General features: G+C 29.4%; 1 protein-coding gene and 1 non-coding gene across 2 annotated transcripts; both read right to left on the bottom strand.

Moving 5' to 3' along the window:
- Window positions 1-735: 735 nt before the first annotated feature.
- LOC129908757 (protein mab-21) lies at window positions 736-21,161 on the bottom strand. Its single transcript, XM_055985505.1, has 2 exons — window positions 20,216-21,161; window positions 736-1,101 (listed from the first exon to the last, which is right to left on the bottom strand). Exons 1-2 carry the CDS (start codon window positions 20,961-20,963, stop codon window positions 752-754), a joined length of 1,098 nt encoding a protein of 365 aa, XP_055841480.1. The 5' UTR covers window positions 20,964-21,161; the 3' UTR covers window positions 736-751.
- Trnaw-cca (transfer RNA tryptophan (anticodon CCA)) lies at window positions 5,013-5,084 on the bottom strand. Its single transcript has one exon. It is a non-coding gene; the product is annotated as a tRNA-Trp (tRNA).
- Window positions 21,162-24,034: the final 2,873 nt, after the last annotated feature.

Raw genomic sequence — 24,034 nt, 5'->3', positions numbered from 1 at the left:
ACATAACTGTTATCTGCACTATTATTGTGATTATTTCTCAATTTTTTTTTTCAAAGATTTAGATTATTTAAGTCGATTTTGAATACCAAAAATATTTTTACCTTTAAATTTCCATTTTTGCATTATTAAATTTTAGACAATTCCTTGCAAGAGTTAAACAAACTAAATATTTTTTTATATTTTTGAATTATTTAATAATTTTATTTTTGCATTTTTGAATAAATTATCTAATCTACAAAAAAGTAGTTATTATATATTTATTAATTTATTATATAAGATTCTTAAATAAAAACATAACTATAAAAATCCTTAAAAATATACTAAATTTATTCATTATATAAATTGTAACGTATACATCAATTCGATAAACTTTTTAAAAGCACCATTCTTTCAATTAAAAAAAAATTAAAACAAGACAAACAAACCAAAAAAAAAACACAAATTTATGAAAAATCTAAAATTAAAAAAAAAAGCAAAAAATAATAAATATTAAAAATTAAAATAAAATAAAAAACATAAAACTGGCCACTGGTAATTTTTTTTTTTCTTTCAAAATATATATTTTTAATTTCTCTCTCATTCGAAAAATTCCATTTCATTCATACAAATTTATATAAATCATATTCATACACTCGCACACGTCACTGATGGGTCTACTAAAAAACTTAAAATATTTTTTATTTAATTTTTTGTGAACAATTTTTGTTTGAATTTTTTTTTTTTTTTAATAAAATTAAAAAAATGATCGCGTTTACAATTCTTCTAAACAACGAACATTCGTCAGCATTATCCTCGTTAATCGCCACACTTGTTTGGCAGCATTCTCTAAAGCGCCGGGACTCTTGCCCTTAAACAAGTCCATGTTTGGCAGGAAATAATGTGGACAACGTCGACATTGAAGGCAGGATATCAGTTGCAGGAAGATTCCATTTATCCGATCGGCAATGCAATTCTCCTCCCATTCCATTTCGCGAGGATGCTTCTCGCACTCGTATAGTAGCAATGTCTTTAGATGGTACGAGGTGACAGGATTGCCAGGCAGGTCCAAATGACGGTCACGCAATGTCTTCAGGATGCTTAAGCACCGACGCCGACTGGCACCTAAAAATTAAAAAAAAAATGAATTAATTTTTTTTTTTTTAAGAAAAATTACAAAATTAAAAAAATGACTGCATTAATGGATATTGCGTGTTTTGTTGGATGCTTTTAAATGGCTGCAATTGCAAAGGATTGATGTTTTTGTGCTAAAAGGAAATTAATTGATACCAAGATGATTTTGAACGTTGAAATGTGTGATCTGGATTGCATAGTCATCAGAGTCTCTGTGTCTCTGCACACTCATATAAGAACCCATCTTAAAGCTGCGTGTGTGACTTGATAATGTCAGACACTAATGGTGTTTTGAGAGAAGTGGTTATATGCGACTGAAACATATTTCTTCAATTAAATTGCGATAAGCAGATAATTGATGGTCTCAAATAAATTTGGAACGTGTAGTATACACTTTTGTAGATAATGAAAGCTGGTTTTTTTGGTCGTTCAAGATTATGCATTTGGCAAGTAAGGTGACTGAAAAAGTATTCAATATTTTATTCAAAGTTGAAGATAAAATATCTTTAAATGAATATGAAACTGGACCACCACGCAATTAGGTAGAATTGATTACGGAAAAAGCGATATTTAGGTACAAAGGATAAATGAAATTTTATAGATTCACAATATTTTTGCAACCTTTATTATCAAAATAAAAAAAAAAAAATTGAGACCTGGTAGGATTAAAATAGCGAAAACTCTTGAGTTTAAGAAATTGTAAGGCTATAAAAATCAATGGTATTAGTGTGGGGCATAACTTGAGGATACTTTCTAATATTGAATCTTATAAAAAAAGATAACCGATGATACAAAATGTTGCCATTAAACAAATTCCTAAAATTATGTACCAAAACATACTTCCATTGCTTGGAAATAAAATCTCAGTTAAAAGTAAATTTGAGAAAAATAAATGTTACTTTGGTAAAGAGTGTTTTTCATATCTTCCTAAAAAAAAAACACTTTTTATGTGCATGAAATATTAAAACGAACATTGTCAACTTTTATCACTCTATCGTAATACAGATTTCTTGCATTTTGATACATGCGATTTTTCGAATTAGGTATGTTCCTTTAAGGGTCGATTTAAAGAGAGTAGAAAATAAACAAAATAAGGTTGTATGGGAGCATCGTAAGTAAAGATTTTCAAAAAAATAAAAATATTCATTGCAAGTAAAAATATTTTGCATACAAATTTTTTTTTGCAAATGAAAAAAACATTTGCATTTAAAATATAATTTCTATTGTAAATAAAAATATTTTGCATTAAAAAAATTGTATTGCAAATAAAAAATTTCGCTGCAGTGGAACAAAAATTAGTATTAAATATTTTTTTTAATATTCGTCGATTTTTTTTTACAATTTTGGCTATTTGACCGTAAATAAGCTATTTCAACTATAATATTAAAGCTTTTTGGCATTTTTATTCAATACAAAATATTAATTTTACAATAATAATTTTTTTTTAATGCAAATATTTTTCAGTTGCAATAAATGTTTTTTTTTTTAGTGTTATTTTCTTTTATTTGCAATAAATATTTTTTCTTCATGTAAAATGCATAATTTTTAATTGATATTTTTACAATCCTGACTGTGGTTACCAATTTTAGTAAAGTTTAATTCTCTCAAAAATGGCTGTTACGATTTAGATAAAAAAAATTTGTAAGTCATGAAAAAAGTTTTATGTTTGATGATTTCCTCCCAAACAATTCCAACAAAGTCTTTCAAACAATATCTTTTATTTACCTTGCTTTAAAATAGATGAAAAACAAAATTAACCACAAATTAATATGAACTTTAAAATTTTATTTATTTTTTTTATTTTGAAAATAAAATCATGTTTTCTGATTTGTTGGTTACAAAATGGTATAACAACTTTATTCATATTATTTTTTTCAAAAAAATACACGAAAAAGTTGTTTCTTTAAAAAATCAGCTAAAAACAGAATTAATGACAAAAATGAAGTGTTCATTTTTTTTTTATCTTTAAATCATTTAAGAATCTCTTTTTTACTTAAAAAAAAAAAATAGTTTTATTTTTTCTGGTATTTTTTCTAATTTTATTTGTAGGTAGGTACCCAAATAATTTGTATAAAGGTAAAAAGTTTTAAAATATTTAATATAATAATTTAATATTTAATTTGAGTATACTATTTATTAAAAAATCAAAAAGAATAATTTTTTTTTCGAAGTTTGATGCAGAATACATTCTTCAAATTAGGATGTATTAGAAAGGAAATACATAAAAAAATAAATGTTGTGATAATAGCTAAACAGACCCAACATAAAAGAAATATACAAAAAATATATAAATATTTTTGCGCACAAAAATTTCCAAACATTGTTCAAAAATGAAATTGGTACCTATGCCATTCAAACACACAAAAAAAATTTTCAAAAAATTTCATGAACGTATCTTCAAAAAATTGATTTTTCGAAAAAATTATTTGAAATTTTTTTAATACAAAAGTGTGTTTTTTTTTAAACTTAAACGCTTTTGTATATAAATGTTCGATAAAACTCATTTGAATTGTTTACGAGGAGGTCTAAATGGAAGAAAACTTTTCTATGACGTATAAAGATGACCTTATCTTTACCCAATACCCACAAAAAACTTGAAACAAATCATTAGAGCAATCTAAGGAATCTCCCAAACTATAGTTAATTTAGATTTCTTTTATTTTTGTGTAACCATAGTATGATTTGTGAATGTTTTTTAGGCTGCGTAAAATCCTTTGTAAGATTATAACAAAATTAAATCCATCAAGATATCTCTTTAGATGAAATTATGATTTCTTAGTTTGAAACTCAATCTTTAGTATTCCAATCCCATTTTACTAATTAATGACTCATCAAACCATTATAACAGTTATGTGGCCAGAAAATTACTCAAGACTAAAACAATTTGCATGAACCATATTTAAAAAAAAAAGTTACGCATACACCACAGTGACCCTCGAAAGGCAAATACGCGGGCTAAATAATGACTAAAACTATGACTTTTGTTTGCAATTTACCTAAACGATATCATTACAGAAATGCAACAGTTTGTTGTTGTGGTTGTGAGCTTGCAACGATTCTATTGATATCGTTGATAATCTTCTTAACTTCTTTATAAAGCAACAAAAATGTTAACTTATTTTAACACTTGTAATAGATCAACCTACGTTCTGCATAATACAAGTGTATTTTCAGATTTAATATGTTTCATTGAGTTTCTATAAAAAAAAAACCAACCTCTTACAGATTAACAAATCTTGTTGTCGATTTAATTTATAATCTTTCTAACTTCACTCCAATATCTAAGCAATCAATTCAAAATTCTAAAAATAAATTCATATTATAAAACAAACAAACAAAACCACAGACACTTAAAATGAAAATCCACCTTTAACACATAATTCTGCTCCAAATTTATAAAAAGAAACACATCATAAATGTCAGATTTAATTTTTTTAATGATTCATTATTAAATTAAATTGAATTCAGAGAGTGTATAATTATAACAGAATGAAAAATCTCTAAATGTAAAAAAAAAAAAAATTATAAACCTCTTTCCTCTTAAAGATATTTATACTTAAAAAAAACACACTTGACCATAATGAATGCAATTTAATTGAAACAAGTTTTTTGATTGTTCTTTTTAAATATCTACATTCATCAATTTGCAGCTGAATAAATAAATAGCTTGTCAGAGCAGAGAGCGCGATAAACTTTTAATCCCACTCAATGCTGGCAATTCGTTCCTTTGACAAAACCAATTTAAGTGGTTGAATATTTATTGTTTTCTTGATTAGAAATTCTCTTAATAGGTATTTGTATGCAAATTTTTATTTTTATTGAATTTGATTTTTGTTTTGTTGAATTAAAATACATTTTATTTATTATAAATAAAAAAAAAATGAAAAAAAAGGAATTTTCAATGACCCCGACGTGATTTGAACACGCAACCTTCTGATCTGGAGTCAGACGCGCTACCGTTGCGCCACGGAGTCTTGTGAGGGTTGTGATGTCTAATTGACAACAGACCAGAATTTGTTATAGAATAATAATCACATCAAATAATTTAAGGTAATTATTGTTGGACAAATGAGAGATAGCCCAGGGAAATTAGTAATTTAAATCGCATTTTTCGCGGGACAAAATTTTTTTCATGGAATGTGTTCGGGTGGTTGTCCTTATCATAAAAGTCAATTTGTTGGGAAAATTGGAGGTTGGGAACAGCCGCCATCTTGGAAAAGAGATTGGTATCGTTTTTATTGAATAGCTCTATTGTTATTCATTTTAACAGAAAATGACAAAGGTAGGACTTATTAACAATAAAATTATCTAAACAATGATATACAAAACAATTCCGTGAGTTGATTAAATAAAATTTTATAGTTGGTCAAAGTGCGGCTTTGTATCGCAAGGTTGGGACAAAATGACATTTTTTTATATATCTGACGAACTTTTGATTTTTTTGTATAATTCTTCAAGAATGAATTATAGTACTTATAATTACCTATAAAATGAGCCCACAATCGTTATTGTAACCATCGTATTGTAGAAGTAATCTAACTCCGAAACTCTCCATGTACTAGTCAAAAGTGAGAAAAAAGCTAGTTTTTTGCTAGTAGGCCGAGAAAATTTTGGGAGTAGAGGTATAACCAAAATATAAGTTCGCAGTTTTGCTGCCATACTCGTGTTAATGTCGATTTCAAAGGTCTGAAAACTCTAATTTTGGGCTTTATACGTTTTTTGGGGGGTTAAATAACGTAAGTTTTCCAGCTAACGTGAATGGGCTAAATTTATACTATTTGAAATTATAAATATACAAGCTGATGCTCTATTATTTTTCCTAAATCTGGACACCTCAATCTCGGCTATGGGGTTAATAGAACTCACGATATAAGCTTTTTTAACTAACCATATCAGGCTTTTCAATTCAAATAAACAAACAAAAATCAAAACAAAAAAGCCTCTAAAACATAATCGTATAAACGGCTTATATCTTGAGTTCTATTGGTCACATCCTCAAGATTGGGGTGTCTAGATTTAGGAAAAATGATAGAGCATCAGCTTGTATATTTATAATTTCAAATAGTATAAATTTAGCCCATTCACGTTAGCTGGAAAACTTACGTTATTTAACCCCCCAAAAAACGTATAAAGCCCAAAATTAGAGTTTTCAGACCTTTGAAATCGACATTAACACGAGTATGGCAGCAAAACTGCGAACTTATATTTTGGTTATACCTCTACTCCCAAAATTTTCTCGGCCTACTAGCAAAAAACTAGCTTTTTTCTCACTTTTGACTAGTACATGGAGAGTTTCGGAGTTAGATTACTTCTACAATACGATGGTTACAATAACGATTGTGGGCTCATTTTATAGGTAATTATAAGTACTATAATTCATTCTTGAAGAATTATACAAAAAAATCAAAAGTTCGTCAGATATATGAAAAAATGTCATTTTGTCCCAACCTTGCGATACAAAGCCGCACTTTGACCAACTATAAAATTTTATTTAATCAACTCACGGAATTGTTTTGTATATCATTGTTTAGATAATTTTATTGTTAATAAGTCCTACCTTTGTCATTTTCTGTTAAAATGAATAACAATGGAGCTATTCAATAAAAACGATACCAATCTCTTTTCCAAGATGGCGGCTGTTCCCAACCTCCAATTTTCCCAATAAATTGACTTTTATGATAAGGACAACCACCCGAACACATTCCATGAAAAAAATTTTGTCCCGCGAAAAATGCGATTTCATGCCCATATTTTGACTAATTTCCCTGAGCTAAGAAGAAAGAGGTGATAAATTTATTATGTGACTTTGTGATAAATTGTAATCTTTTTGGTCAATAAATTTATAGCAAACTACAGGTTTCAAAGAATTCTGTGGGTGGAAAAATATAAACACAATGTTATGTTGATTGTTGATACTGGTAAAAATTGTGATTGCTTAGAGAAAACTTAATTCCATAACAAAAATTTAGTTTTTAGAAGTTAACTAATTTAAGTAATTAATTTAAAGAAAACTTATTCAAAAACTTTAATTCGATAGTTTTTCAAGTTTTTCGAAAACATAATTTTTTTATTAACTGTTTGTGTTTTACTATCTTAAAAATATTTTTCAAAGCATGGACTGACTTTTAACAACTCACATCACGTTGACATCATTAGAAACGATGTTGTGTGATATAATTTTGTTTTTTTTTTTTTTTTGATTAAATTTTTTGAATATTCAATTTTATTTGATAAATTATTAATTTTTTAATTATTTTTTGAAAATATTAAACATTTAAAGCCTTTTTTTAAAAGTGTAGATAGATATTAATTTGTCAAAAAAAATCACAAAGTTAGTAAGTAATTAAGCTGCAAATTTTGCAAATCTTGCTTAATAATACTGAGAGGATGATTTTACAAAACTCTTCAAAAAATTGGAAAAAAAAAACAATTTTTTGCTGAATTTTGTAAAATAATTACCTATCACGAAAAGCAGAATTTTGAAAAGAAAAAAATTGAAAGCTGAATTTTGATCCCGAGAAGATTTATATAAAAGTTTGTTTTGTTTTTTTAGTAACTTACATATAAAAGTTTAAAAAAGTTTTTTTTTTCGAAAATCATTTTGAACTTTAACTTTCATGGAAAGTTTTTTAAGTTTCTGGCTTTCACCAAAAACAATTACAAACAAATTAGGTATTTATATAGATTTCATATGAATCAAAATGAAAATATGAATACATTTTTGAATATTCTATAAAAATTTCTTCCTTTTTTTTTGAAAAATCACTTTCTTGAAAACGGGATATTAAACTTTTGGTTTCCATAAATTTGATACAAAAATATTTTTTTTGAAACAAAAGTTTCTAGGTAAATAAATTAAAAAATATTGAAAACAATACCCGTGCCAAATTAAATTTTCAATGTTTAAATACAAAATATTTTGAGGTGTTTTCCTTAAATATTCGGTAAAACTGTTAAGGTTGATAGAAGATTTTCAAAATAGGAAAATGTCTTAAACACTTAAAGGAGTGCAAGGAAAAAATAAGTAGATATTGTAAATTTTAATTTAAACAATGTTAACTCAGCTCAAGACCACTGTCAATTTTGTTTTAGTGTACAAGTGTGTATGCTAACCCGAAGTGACTTAAATTTAATTTTTTTTTTTCTAACAAAATATCGATAAATAATTTACAGGTAGATTTAAAGTGTTTTCCTTTTTTGGTAGAATTATAAAAAATGGTAGAAAACCTTCAAACTTTCCAGCCATACTTTTGAAATATCAAAAATATTTTTTAAAACACCCAAAGGTCGAAGAACCGTTTTTGTTATTTTTAACGTTATTGCAAACGATTTCAAGGAAAAATATTTGAATCGATTATTTTAAAAACCACTTAAATTCAACAATTTAAATTTTTCAGGAATCAATAAAAAACATGCTCAATCAAACGCAGGTTAAAGAACATTTTCATGCTTAAACTAGTAGGTATTTGAGTTGTAAGATACTGAAATGTTGGGTAAATAACTTTCACAATTTATTAGATATAAAAATGAAAAAAAAAAACTGTTTTCGACTCACGTAGTTATAGCAGGGAATAAAATACGTTCTACACAATTTGACCAACATTATATTTTTAGCAAATTTTTATTTGCTTTCTTTTTAAAACTTCACTGCACGTTTATTTTGCATGTTTCATTATTTTGAAGATCTCTCTATAACACTGGTTTACAAGGGTTTTGTTGCCGAAGAAAAAATATACTTTTCTGAAGGTTTTCGGTGTGCTGAACTCGAGTCCGAAGTCAGAAACAACAAATCAGCTCCCGCTTTTAAGATATTACCGTTAGAAAATGCAAACAAATGTTTCTTTGAGTTCTTCGGACCTTATTCTTTTGTATAAGGAAAATTGTTTGATCATATTTAGCAACGGTTTCTATAAGGACTGTTTTCCATCTTTCCATACCTGTTTAAATCTTTTCAATATCTTTTGTATTGCCCGAGATATCTTAAAATGAAGTCAGTGGGTTTGGCTTCATATACATATCATAAAGGATTTTTATAAAAATACCAAACAACTGAGGATATCTCGGGCAATAAAAAAGATATCGGAAAGATTTTAACAGATTTAAAAAGGTGAAAAATAGTTCTTATAAAAACCGTTACTACATATCGACGGTTAAACTTCATAACCTCGTAAGTCGTTTTTGCAAGTTTTTCAGAAATCAAAAAACAATATGTTGTGTTTCTTGTTTTTGTATGGGATCTATCAATACGAGCTTTTGAATTTCGTCATTCCTGAAAAATGTTCAAAACAACATTGTTGAACTGAATATACCAAAAGATAGCTCTGAATTTTCTGAATTGTTTGCATTAATAATATTTTTTTCGAATTTTTTGACTTACGAGGTTATGAAGTTTAACCGTCGATATGATCAAACAATTTTCCTTATATAAAAGAATAAGGTCCAAATTACTGCATTTCCTAACGGTAATATTTCAAAAACAGGAGCTGATTAATTTTTTTTTACTTAGGATTCGAGTTCAGCACACCGAAAACCATCAGAAAAGTATATTTTTGTTTCGACAACAAGAAAAAAAGTTTAATTTTGCTAACCAGTGTAATCAATTCTTAATCATTATCATCAAGGGTATGCCACCCATTCACCAATCTTTTAAATCTCTTATTAAATTTCTTCTACTTCCACTTTCCAACTTTATTTAATTTTATAATGTGTTTGTGTTTGTATTTTAATAAGTTTTGATACCTATATAAATATTTTTTTTAATTGGAAGATCACTAAATAATGTATTTAATAGCTTCAACACCTAATATATTTAGTTATTAATGTAGATATGTTTAAAATAACATTCCATTTTCTAACCTGTCTTTTAATGTCAGAAACTCTTAAGATTAGATGTAACGGGTGTGAAGTTAGAAAATCGATATCAAAGGAGATTTAATTAGGTTGCCAGTAAGCATATACATAATGTATATTACAAAGAAATTAATTAAAAAAATGGTTTTATAACAATTCAAAAATGTAACGGGTGTGACTCTGTAAGGAAAAATGTATTTTAAAAATATATAACCATTAAAGAAAAAATCAACAACTAGAAATTTCAAATACTTAAGCCTATTTAAATAATAAATAATAAATTTTTTTAGGTTCAGAATCTTAGTAGGTATACAACAGAATAATTGGCTCGAGATTTTTTTGAGCAAGTTATTTCAATTTTGGATAAAAATTAGCTTACACCGTCAATACAGTCTATTCTAGGGTTTTTAAAATAATGCTTGATTTGAAATTTGTAAATTTTTCCCATATTTTTCTAAAAAAAATAATCATTTTTTTCAATTTTCAGATTGAGCTATATTAAAAAAATCAAACTAATATGAAATTATTAAAGAAAAAAGTAGGTATAAGTATTTAAAAACCATAATTAATTTTCTTATATTTTCACTTTCATTTTTTGGCTATTGGTGGTTAGCTTGCGTGTTGAACAATCAGGACAACGCAATTTTTAAACGTTGAACTTATTCAGATTTAATTACACCCGCTATCTTATAGTGAATGGAAAATTTATTAAGTTCCTGGACTTAAGTTGATTTTGCAATTACTGTCTTTTACGTGGTATTGGCCCGTATACAAAATAATGAATGATTTTACTTGAAAAATTGTAAAGTATGAACTTTTGTATCCACCTTTTGTGCAAATCAAACCTAGTTTATACTTATTAATTTCCTCTTGCTAGTATTTACTATTTTTTATGCATACGGGCCATTATTTGAAAGGGAAAAGGAATGTATTAACTTACTTAGTTTTTACACTAAAGATACATATCTACCTTCGAGAAAGTATTTTCAGTAAACAAATCATAAAAAAATGTGACTTGAGTGGTTTTTGAAAAAGCCGATTCATTTGTATCGACAAATTTTAGTACCTAATAATTTTGTAAAAGTTGAGAAAAAAAATTGAAGAAAATAATTTTGGGATAAAAGAATATTTTTTTTTAACCAATGAATGTTTGAATATTTGCTTTTATGTGTCAATTAGTGTTTCCTTTTTTTGATGGAATACCTACTTTTTTTTAATTTCACAAAATTTGTTTGTGCTAAAGAACTATTAAACAGCTGCAATAATTTTTAAATTTTATTTCTTATAATTCTTTATTTTACAAGAAATCAAATGGCATTCTTGTCAAAAATACGATACTCCAATCTATTCATATATGTACATTTGTTTTTATTACTTTTTTCGAGAATTTTTCATTATTTGAATTTGCTATTAAAAATTAAATGCGATTATTTATTTAAAACACTTCATTGATTTGTCATCGAATCTAAATTATAATTTTGTGGTTAACAAAAAATTTATTAAATTCCGGAATTAATATTATTTGTTTATTATCTCTGATTAATAAATAAATTGAAAATCAATGAATAACTCTATTAAGTCAAGTTCAATTATTAAAATTTGGCTTTGTTTTCAAATTCATTTTGACGTAATCAAAAAAAGAAAGAACAACAAAAGAGTTAAAACCAACATACCTATAACTACGGTGACCATCCGTCCCGGTTTACCCGGGACTGTCCCGTATTTCTACAGCTTGTCCCGGGTTTTTATTTAGGAAACCCGGGACGTATAAGTGTCCCGTATTTTGTAATTTGTCCCGTGATTGTCCCGTATTTGGACATTCTCTGATTTTTGTATTCAATATTTTAAATTAAAATTTTTCTACTTTTTCGGATAAAGCATTACGCCAGTACGCTGCTGAAGCGAAACGAAAATTTTTGTAAGACTCCAAAGTCAAAAAACGATTGAAAAATCTCCATATATTCTAGCACAGGTAAGAATTTCGTTACCTTTGCTGCGTATTGTGCAACGAAAAGCTAAATTTTGTGATGGTTTTGTATGAAAATTTTCGTTTCGCCTCTAGTCTAGGCTTTAGTTTTTTTTAAATGGTCGTCCATTATTTAGTTCCAGCTTCTGTTTGTCAGGTTGCTACACCAAGTAAAATATTTGGGAATAAAGAACAACATATGGAAGAGCAAAGAACCCAGATAAGTTTCAAAACTTTTAAGAAAATGTTAAAAGTTTTGTCATACATTAAAATGATAAAAAACAGCTCTCCCGATTTTGATTAAAAAAATATTTTTTTTTTTTGAAGTTATTAACAGACATTATTAGCTGCGTTCCTTTGGAAATTTGTATCTACTGCTTAGTACTTAAAGCTGCTTTGAACTACTTTTTCAGTATAGCAAAAGTAGTTCAAAGTAGTTTTAAGTACTAAGCAGTAGATAAATATTTCCAAAGGAACGCAGCTATTATAAAACCATTTTCTTCATTTCTAATTTCGTAAACGACTTAAATGATTTCAACAAAAACACTCCCATAAAATCGTTTAGAAATTCTTGATATCAAAATAAGGAAAATTACGAAAACTTATTTAAAAAAATTTAATTTTTTTTTTTTTTGAAAAAATCAATATTTTCAAAACGATAGAAAGAATTTTGTATCTGTCCCGGGTTTCGCTTCCAGAAATATGGTCTCCGTACCTATAACTAACTTATACAACAAATCAACTATAAATGGCCCGATAAAATCAATGACAATGTTAAAGTTATAATTATTTATAAATCGTTAATTTGTGTTATTTTTTGTTGTTCCTCGTATTTGTCTTCGAAAATTGAAATTTTCAACTCGCAAACTTAAAATAAATATAGTCTCACACTTTTGCTTTATTTGCATTTAGGCAAAACAACAATAAACTGAATGAACTTTTAGCCACAGCAGGTGGTTGAAAGTATCTGTTTTTTTATTCTCGTGTTATACAAATTTGTATAAATAATCAATAAATCACAACATGAGAGTTCAGAGAGTAGATAGTTTTGAATTGAAAGAGAGAACAAAAGCTAAACAAAAAAAACATTCGAAACAATATAATGTTAAGTTTTAGTGATGATGATAGTTTTCTTTAAATTCTATACAAAATGATTTATGCGGGCATAATGATTATTCTGTTAAATTTTTTTTAAGTGAATATCAACATAAATCATGGCCGTTGTGAGTGTTAATGTTATGTAAGTAGCGCCTTTGGATCAATATTTCTTGGTTTTTCTAAGTGTGAATATGAGGAAAACTAAAAAGAAGGACATCAAACGCCTGCATTTTGCTTTGTTAACATGGAAAATCATTAAAAAGTTAAAATAAAATTTAAACTTTTTCTTTCTTTTAAACAAGTTATTCAAATTTAAAGACGGAAAAAATTATATCGACCATGAATAAATATTTAAAAGAACTTTTTATGCGGTCGAAATTGGGAAGCCAAAACATATTCAGAAAAGAGGTTCTTATCTTGCGTTATGGGAGCAATTAAGATAGTTTAATTGATGTTTTCTTTATTTTACTTTAAGCTTCTTGATCTTTCCCAAAAAAAAAAATAGAGAAGGTGTTGAGTTACACCTATAACATTTTTTAGCTTTTCTATGTCAATTTCTTCTTTGGGTATACAAAGGAAAAGGAGAAGATGGGAAGAGACATTGGAATCTGATGGTTGATAGATCTGAATTTTGTGTTCAAGTTTTAAAAAAGAGAAAGGTAATAAACCGAAAACAGTGCTTATTGCGGTTCAAGAATCTGTTAAATAGCAATGGTCTGCAAGGAAATCCTCCTTTGAATAAAACTATACTTTTCAAAAGGATTTTTGTATGCTGATTCCGAATCCGAAGTCAGAATCGATCTAGCACGTCACGTTTTTTAGATATTCTCGTTAGAAAATCTCAAAAACCCATTTTTTTTTCTGTTTTCGAAGAAATATTTTGGCATAATGTAATATTTTTCAATTAAAATTGTTACGGTTTATAAAAGAACTTATTTTTTTCTTTCAAATTCAGTTTCAATCTTCTCAATATCTCTTTTCTTCTCCGAGATATCTTAATTTAAGTAAGTTTAGTAGGTTTGGCATATCTTATCATAAAAAAAATGATCTCTAAAAATTAATATATCTTTCTCCCTAGAACAAAAATATACTTTTCTAATGGACTTTAGTGTGCTGATTTTGAATCCAAACTCAAAAAAATTCGGTCGGCTCTGGTTTGTGAGATATAGTAGTTTTTATTGAGATTTTCTAAGAAAAAACTTGATTTTGTGATACTTTAATGCGAATATCTTAAAATCTAACTCAGCACATCAAAAACTATAAGAAAAGTATACTTTTGTTTCTAGTTGAAACAATCGAATGGTTTATTACAAATAAGATATTTCTAAATAGATAAATAGTATATAAAATTACAAAACACGTAAAAATTTTGTTTAATGTATTTTATTATGGTTTTCTTTACATATTTGACTTTTTAAATATAATGAGCGTTGATATTTTACATTTTCCTTAATTAAGGTGTTTTTGTTCCTGTAGGATTTACTTAAAAGTAAAGGATTTCGATATTTCTGCTAATTTTAATAAATCAGTATTTTAAACCAGTGGCGTAGATAGGGGGGGGATCAGGGGGATATATCCCCCCCCATTGGGATCGATAATTGTGCAGTATAAACAGTCATGAATAAATAAGTTGAAGAAGCGCACTTTGAAAAAAAAAACGCTATGGATTTCGAGTTCTTGATTAGCTTAAATGTTATAAATATGGTTTACCAACTTTCGTTGCCATTAAGTCGGGAGCGGTACGATTGATCGCAAACTAAAATCTCTTATAACAAAATCTCGCATTTTTGCAAAAATCACGCAAAGCAAAATTTCGCATTTTTAACATCTCACATAGCAAAATCTCGCATTTTCAAAATCCTGCATATTAAAATCTCGCATTTTAGAAATAATCTCGCAAGTTCATTAAATTCTTTCTATATCAAAATCTCTCATTAAAAGAAGAGCGTAAAGTATCTTAAATTTAAATTGCTTTTTTGGCAGCAAAATGTATAAGCAAAAGATTATAAGAAAAGAGAAGGTCGAATACAACAAATTCACATGCATTAAGTCCTTTTGACTCCAACATTCAACAGTTGACCCTGAACACTATTAAAAAACTGGCATAGGCGTCTGACAGTGCACTAACCTTTTCCTTTTCTATTTATCTCTTCAAAACAAAACGAAAAAACAGAAGAGGGAGGTTCTGGGCTTTCCTAAGCTAGCAATATCATGTAGGTTTATAATCTCGCATTGAATTAATAAATATTTTATTTCAATGCGAGATTATAAATTTCGAGATTTTAATGTTGCGAGATTTTGGTAAACGAGATTTTGAAATTGCGAGATTTCGATAAAAAAGATTTCATAATGCGAGATTTTAAGATGCGAGGTTTTAAGAACAAGATTTTAAAATGCGGTCAATCGTACGCAACCCCATTAAGTCGGTATTTCAAAGAGTGAATTTAGACTTGGTCCAAGCAATGGAGCTCGCTAAAGATTTAAGGGATCAACTAAAAATTAAACGGGCAGAAGACGACTCATTTTCGAAAGTTTTTTGTATATGGGAAAAATTAGCTGAAATCCTTGACATAGGCGTTAAACATAAGAGAATAGTGAAGCGACAAAAGAATCGTTCGAACCCTTCGGTTCAAAGTACAGTAAAGAATATTTTCGTGTTACTGTTTTCAATCTTTTTCTCGATTTCTATGTAATGCGCCTTGGAGAAAAATGTACAAACCATGAAAACACACTAGAAGGGTTTCCGGTTCTTTCTAAGGATTCTTCGTCTGAAATAGACAAAGCAGCTTAAAAAATTTAATGAAACTGTTGAGTTTTACCAAAAACTAGACCACATAAAATAGAACAAAAACAATAAGATTTCCTTATAGTTTTCATCCAAGAAGGAAATATTATTTAAACAATCGGGATTTCCTAACTGTTTTACCGACTTCCAAAAAGGAGGAGTTATTCAATTCGTCTGTACTTTTTTTTGTGTTTTTCACCTCATAACTTTGGACCGAGTGAACCAGTTTTGATAATTCTTTTTGTAGGTATTGAAAAGCTGGTGCCTGTTCAGTACTATTAGAAAACCCATAAAACCCAGTTTTGACAATGGAAGTCGGTTTTGTTTTTTTAATAAAAAAAATACGATCATGTACGGGATCACCTATTCCAACTTACTATAGAAATATTGGTCACAATTTTTGTTCTAGTGCCAAGTTGGAAAAAATATGAAATTTTTACAAAAAATTTTGAAAGAAAAATACTTCCTCTATGAACTCATTGAAAGCGCTCGAAAGCTGCACCGAAAAAAGTTGTCCTGGTATTTATATTTTATTAAAGATATTAGCTACACTGCTGGTTTCTACGTCAACTACCGAAAGAACTTTCTCCAATTTAAAGAGAATAAAAACAATACAAAGAAGCATTATTAAAACTTAAAAAAAAATTTGCGAACTAGATCTATCCCCCCCCTTAGCAAAAAGCTATCTACGCCACTGTTTTAAACTATGAGAAAACATTAATGTAAAAGGACATATTTGGTGTCAATCGATAGGCCATATTACGAGGAATAAGTCCTCCAAATTTGAGCTCAATGCTACAAATAGTTTTAATTTTGCACGAGTTCAAATAAATCTAAAAGGTTGATTTTTTAGAAACTACCCACATTTTTCAAAAATCATTTTTACAAAAATGGTACCTGATAGAATTTTTCTGAAACCAGATTTAGATTCAGGAAAGTCTAATCTTTCATAATATCAAAAAAATATTTGAAGGAGAAAAGAAAAGTTAAATTTTGCAGACCAGTGAGTCAGTAATTTACTATAGTCCAATAAGATCATAAAGTAGAAATGTAGGCCTAAAATTGTATGGTATGGAAGCCGTTCCTAATATAATTCCTACTATCCTCCCATCTCAAACACGGTGTCCCTTAGAAAATATCGTGATTTATGAATAAATCATACTTTTTAGAATACAAGTTTTTAACTTTCAAAACAACAAACTCGAGTTAAGGTTAGATCTATAATCTATGTCGTCGGTAACGCGCTCAAAGTGTGTAACTCACATTTTTACAAAAAAAAAAACAATTTTAATGCAATTTTATAGATAGGTATAGGTGAATCCATAAATTAAATTATTCCTGATTAAAATTTGAAAATTGGAAGTTTATTCTACCTCTCTTGTGAAATTTGTTAAAACTGAGTTACACACTTTGCACGCGTCACTATTTATTAATGTCCGATTGTAGTCAAAACTGAAGGAACATCCATTTTTATTTTGTTTCTAAAGTGAAATTACTGCTGCTTTGAACATGGATGCAATTTTATTGGCAATTTTAATTGAAAAAAAGCTGAATTAAAAAAAAAAATAAGAAGACATATTTTTCGAGACAAATCGAATATGTAAGTGAAATGCGGAACATGGCAGATTGCAAATTTTAATAGAAAAATGAATTAGGTGTAAATAAAGTGTAAAGCGAATGAGGTTGCAAACACAGAGGCATTGATGAATTATGATATTTCATGCCTATTGTGTTTTATGTACCTACATATTTTGTATTAAATTAACAACAAATAAACATTACAAAACAATAAAAAATATAAGTTTTGAAAGTATTTTGTCACGAACAGAAACAAATTGAATTGAGTTCGATCAGAAAATCTAAATGAGTGAAAAAATGCAGAAAATCTAATTTCTCTTTCGGCAATTGAATGCGCAAAAATTGAAATGCAGAACGTGAAAAGTTTTAAACTTTTTCTTTTTACCGACTTCCAAAAAGGAGTCCCATTTCAATTTCGTTCAGTTCAGGCCATAGGAACTATTAGAAAAACCAAAAAACCCAGTTTTAGCCATGGAAGTCGGTTTTGTTTTTTGTTAAAAATGATTATTATTGATGTTAAATTCAAAATATACATTTTTTCGTAATATGTTGCTTTTTAAATCCAAATCAGAAGCGCAAACTGGAATTTTGCTAAAAGAAACCTTTAGTTAAATTGACAACTAAGATTTTGAGATATCAAAAATTTCTATTTCCAATATTTTTGACAAATATATTATTTTTGAAAAAAAGTAAATATACTTAAGACGATAAAATACGGCGTTTTAAGATTACATAAGAAGTTTTGCAAAATGTACAGTGATGTAATTCGACGTCAAAATACTAAAAAAATGATCTGAAGAATTCCGAATTGGACTAAAATATTAACAATATTTACCCCAAATCTCAACGCCAGTTAAGGCTCTTACTAAAACAAACACAAACAACCGTTTCAGAATTTGAAGGGGGCTCGAGCATTCGAGCTGCCTCTAAGTCTCTAAGATTTACGAACAAATTTCAGTTAATGATGTACATTATGATGAAATCAGCTAAATAATAACATGATTTTGAAGGCTTGGGGGGGACTTGAGCCCCCTGAGCCCCCCCCCCCCCCCCCCCCTCAATACGCCACTGGTTTGTATGGGAACATTTACTCGTATTACCTAGTTTCTGCTTAGCTATGATTTCAAAAATTGCAGTGCAAAAAACCTTATGTTCTATAGTAGAGACCAAAGTCCTTAGACATCCTTTAATGTATTTTTACATCCTAAAAATAACCTTCCTGAGTTAATTAGAGCTAAAATAGTTTGCAAGATAAACTAACTATGAGGTAACTCCAAACTTAAAAACTGGCCATTAGAAGTTTATCTGGGTTTAGTAATAAATAGCCTTGTTCTAATGAATGTAGACTGCACATGAATGCATAGGAGTGAAAATGATATTCAAGTAATTCCAACTACACATGGCCTATCGAACGAATAAATGGGAGCTGTAGTGGATTTCTCCAAGTAAAGTAGGTACTCATGAGTTATACCAGCAAAACGAACGCGGCTAATATTGATTGCAGTTAACAAACACATTGATTTTTATTTTTTGACAGCTGACTAGATTTATATAGACCAACTCCAACGAAACCATATTTCTTCGTTCAGATGCCGGCGGTATTTTTATTTTCGACGTCAAACGTCATCGATTAATAAGTAAACATAAAACAAGAAAAAATTCAAAGAGTTCATTGTTATATGGAAACCACAAAACAATTTAAATTTTCATAACAAAATAATTCCAATGCCCTAAAACGAACTCAAAAAATTTGCTAAGTTGAGATAACTCTCAAGAATCTCTTTCACAAACTTCGATGAACACAGCATCACTTTTTTTTTTATAGGTAATGCAAACTTTAAAGACTGATTTTAGTTTTTTTTTTGAAGTTTTGACAGCATGAGTTACAAAATTCTCTTGAAGCCCTTGATCAAAAGTCGATATGGGCAGGAAGTCAAAAAATTGACAGTTTTTAAAATAACGGTTTTTTTCCGATGACTATCTGAAACCTTTTAAAAGGGATAGTAACTCTCTATATTGTGTCCATTTTGCCCCATCATGTCAGGTTTTCAAGATAACCTCAAAAAACGTTACAGTTTTTTGATCTGGAAGTGCGACTATTTTTAATAGGTAGGTATATGTTTTTCTAGTCGCTGAAACCAGATTCAAAGTCAATTTTGCATTATCACGTCAGGTTTTTGAGATAACATCAAAAAAGAAACGAACATCTTTTTTGAGGTTATCTTGAAAACCTGACGTGATGGGGCAAAATGGACCTTGCATTCGGTTTCAGCAACCCTAAAAACCTATGGATTCCACTAAAAAAAGCGCAAAAGTTACTATCCCTTTTAAAAGGTTTGTCCATTCTTCGACTTTCTGCTCATATCGACTTTTGATCAAGGGATTCAAGAGGACAACATAATAAAATTTCAGACAATTTCACCGAAGGCCACTTCCTACATAAAATATACGGGGTCCTTTAACATTCCTCATTACGAATTCGATAGTTATTTCAAAGTTAGGTTGAAGTTAATTTAACTTAAAATATTGAATAACGCATCTTTAATATTAAGACGGCATTTTTTTGGGATGACATTTTGAATTTAAACGTTTAACAACACTATTACCTAAGCTCAGATTTAGTTTAGCCGTTAATTTAATTTTACACTTTACCAAAGAGAACATTCTAAATGCGTTTCGCGTAGACTTGTTAGGTCCGATGTTACACAAACTGCTGGTTGTTTTCTATACTAAACATCAATCCTTCACAACCTTATTAAAAGCTTTTAAATCTTGCAGACACAATCTACCGACGGCAAATAAAATTTCTTGCCATCTACCATTCTCACCTTGCAATAACCGATTTTCTGCATCGGTAAAACTCAAAACCCAAGCATCGCCCTCCATTGCTGAATTCTTTCCCTGCAATGCTATACACTCCTTCGACAGCATATCAAATCCTTCAGTCTTAACTTCAGCAACAATATTCGGATGTGGCCATGGTATACCCGGCAATGGCCAATGTGATGCCGAACGCGGCCATAATCCAGCACATTTGAATGCCGGCGTAATTTGTACAATAATACGTTCGCGTATCCTTAATTTCACTTCGGTTGTGTCGGCAATCATTTTCACAATATCCCGATAGGCACATTTGTCACATGCTTGCGCTACCAATGTTTGAAATCGTGAACGTATTTTGCGTGCTGACAAATAACCCGATGCAGTGATAAATTCCACCCACAATGACATGGAACGTTTTCGACCGTCACTCAGTTTGAGGACAGCACAACCCGGCAAAGTGCCATCATCGACAAAGTTCAGCACACCCATTTGATTGAGATAAATTATAATTTCGAATTCGGACGGCGAAATCACTTCGAGACCTTCGAAACGACCGTTATAATCGTTGAGGGACGATATAAATCGAGGTTCTTGAACTTCGACTTCTTTTAAGACATCTTGAACAATTCGACAGACCTCTTGAATGGTCTTGTGGATTTGAGCTTTACGAGCTTGCACTCGATCCGCACAATATTTGTTCATTTGGTACACCATTTTGGATTGGGCCGCTATCATGTCCGAAGGGACCAGCATTTTAACAGAATATTAATTAAAAACGGTTTATATTTATTTTTTCGATATCGAATTTCTTTTTTCAACTTCGAATCGAAATTGTCAACCACACGAAATGCCGTCGCACACGTCACAGAAAATATTTCGTTAAAATAAATTGTGTTTCGTCGGAAAGAATAATTATGGCCAACAGCGAACACACCCGGCGACGACAGTTGCTGTACGTTGAATGCCAAAAGAATAATCCCTCCAATCCACAACCGGATTGTGAGTATCTATGTTTTTCTGTTGTATATGAACACGGCTAAAAAAAAAACAAGAATGAATTCATTTTTCGGTGTGATTGTATTAGTGTTTGGGGTTTCAACGAGATGGCGCTGAAAGAAGGCGTGACTACCGGTATTAATCCCTTTGTAAGCACCGCAGAGATGGCGTAGATACATTTTGTATCTATACCCGATTTTACGGTTAAAAACAACCACTTTTATAGACGGTGCGAGTGTGAGTGTGAATTATATGTGATGATAGATAAAGGCGTGTTTTCAGTTTACATTTTCGATTTTAGTTTACATGTGTTGGTTTGAAATAAAACCGACCGACAACGACCGGTAGCAGAGTGTTTATTCAATATTTACATTTGAAGTGTCAAACTTCTTGGAGTTGGTGTCCACCTACTTTGGCCTCTTGGCAATGGAACACCCCATTCACACATAGTGTGTATTGTGTTGGTTTCATTGTGTTCAGTGTACCGTAACTCGTGTATATTTTATATTTTAATAGTGTATCCAAGGGAACGGGTAGGGTAGGTTTTGTAATGTTTTTTTTTTTGTTTTTTTTTTTGGTTTTGTTTGTTTGGTTTTGGGTGAAGTGCGAAATGATTAATGTGGCAATAACACGGATAATGTGTGTTTTCCTTTTCTCCTTTTTTGAGTGTGTTTTATATGGTGGTGCTTTATAAATGGCGTTTTTCGTTTTTGCGAAATATGTGAATGAGAAGAGAAAAAAAAACAAAAATTACAGGGTTTTTTGTTAAAGAAAAGCCAGTCAATGACGAAATTTGTTTATGGAGAGGGTTGCCATTGCCAGTTGTTTGGGAACTGGACAATGTGGTGACGACATGGTAGCAGTGGTTGGTGTTTGCTAGACAGTTTAACGATTGTTTTAAGATAATTACAATTTTTCCTAACCGATGCACATAGGAGTATTTGCAGTAAAACCTGATCATAAGTCGATTTTCTGAAAATCAAAATTGACACCAAAAAGTTTGGCAAAGTTTGTGCAAAATAAACATGTGTCAATATGCTGCGCTCATTTTATTGTGTTTCGATCGTGTCTTGTTAAAAAATGAGGTCAAAGTTTACTGTTACATCTACCCCATTTTTATTTGAATGCGAAGTATTTTGGTAAGTGTTATTCTATATGCGATATCAAAGTGTTGTGATAGAAATCTAAAAAAATTTAAATGGAGAATTCTTCTTCAGTTATTTATTAACAATATTAATAAAGTTTTGAAAATGTTAGATGGTTTTTTCTATTTTAATTCAGGCTTAGAACTAGTATCTAAAAGCTTGATATTTTTGGTAAGTTATTATTTGAACTTTAATGATTTTGTTTTAGTATACCCCGTTATTCTGCGATGAATTGAAACTTATGAGTTAGTTTATATATTCTTTAACACAATGCAACAAAAATTGGGTGCTCCTAGGTGCTCTTTAGAGAATTGAGGATCAATTAGTTTTTCACTTTCTTATAGAAAATACTCCTTACTTTATGCAATGTTTTTTATTTTTAAATTAAATTTACTGATGTTATTAGTGTATTTTATTTTGGGTGATCTTAATTAAGGGCGGGGAAGAGAGAAAAGAATTGCGTATTAGGGATGAGGAAAAAATTTGAGAAAAATAATGTCGACAGGCGGAGTACATTATTCAATTTTTTTAGTTTTTGGTAAAAAAATAAAAATAACAAAAACTAGGTTTATATTGTATTTTCTTGTAGTAATACTCATTATAAACAGAAATAGTAACGAAAACCACGAAAAATAATTATGGCCAGGTTTTTTATGACAATACTATTATGAAGGACGGCTAGAAGTCAAATTTTATTACCATTGAAAAATGGTGTCGCGACGTCTACTTATTGGTATTAGAGAGATTAATAGGCTTTCCCATTTTCTACTCAGTTCTGTAAAATATAACAAGTCAAACAATAACGATTCAAATAAGTCGCTAGTAAAAAGTAAGTACCTATCTTATCAAAGTGAGTGAATACGAAAATATTGAAGAATGATTTTTGCTATAATTCTGTGTTAAAACTGCTGAACATGATAATAGTTCCATATTGACCGTGAAAGTCACAGTTTTTAAACATTCCAGTGCTTTGAGCTAATCAATTTATTTCCCCTCAATTGAGGTAAGTTCTGAGGTAAACCTCGGACGCATTCGGAGAGCAGCAGGATGTTCCTGCCCTTCCCCCTCCCCACAGAAATGGTCTTTTCACCAAGAAATCTTAACGGACGAAGCACGGTAGTGTAAAGGAAGGCCAAACTACTTCGTGGACATCTTATATGAGCTATTACTCTGGTGTATTCATATCACCAAGTCTATAAGAAGCACCAAACTTCGTTATTAATAAGCTTCGTTACTTGTATAATAAGTTGACTTCTTTGCATTGTCTCCATTCGGAGCCCTGCTGGTGTATCAGGGGCCTTAGGGCACCACCACACATTGGTTCCCAGATGGAAAAAACCCAAAAAAGTGAAACAATTTTTTCAATTTTTTTGATTTGGTTTTTTGATTAAAAATATATTTAAATACATTAATTAATTTTGCTCATAATCAACCATAGTTATAAAATAGCTGCACATTTTCTAAGAAACCGTAAAAAGGCCTATTTTGATAGCTTTTCTAAATGATCTCAAATGTAAGAAAACATTTTTTTTTTAACAAAGTAAATATAATTTATTTGTAGAGAATTAAATGAAGTTTTCAAATGTATCTTTAAATTCTCTGTAAGGTGATCCGTTGTTGAGATATTGATAGTCAAAGTAAAAACTATGGTTTTTGGTTTGCAGTCTAAGAAAATCGTAGAAG

Source organism: Episyrphus balteatus, chromosome 2, assembly GCF_945859705.1.
Source record: "Episyrphus balteatus chromosome 2, idEpiBalt1.1, whole genome shotgun sequence".
Taxonomy (NCBI): domain Eukaryota; kingdom Metazoa; phylum Arthropoda; class Insecta; order Diptera; family Syrphidae; genus Episyrphus; species Episyrphus balteatus.
This window is presented reverse-complemented; position numbering and strand designations above follow the sequence as displayed.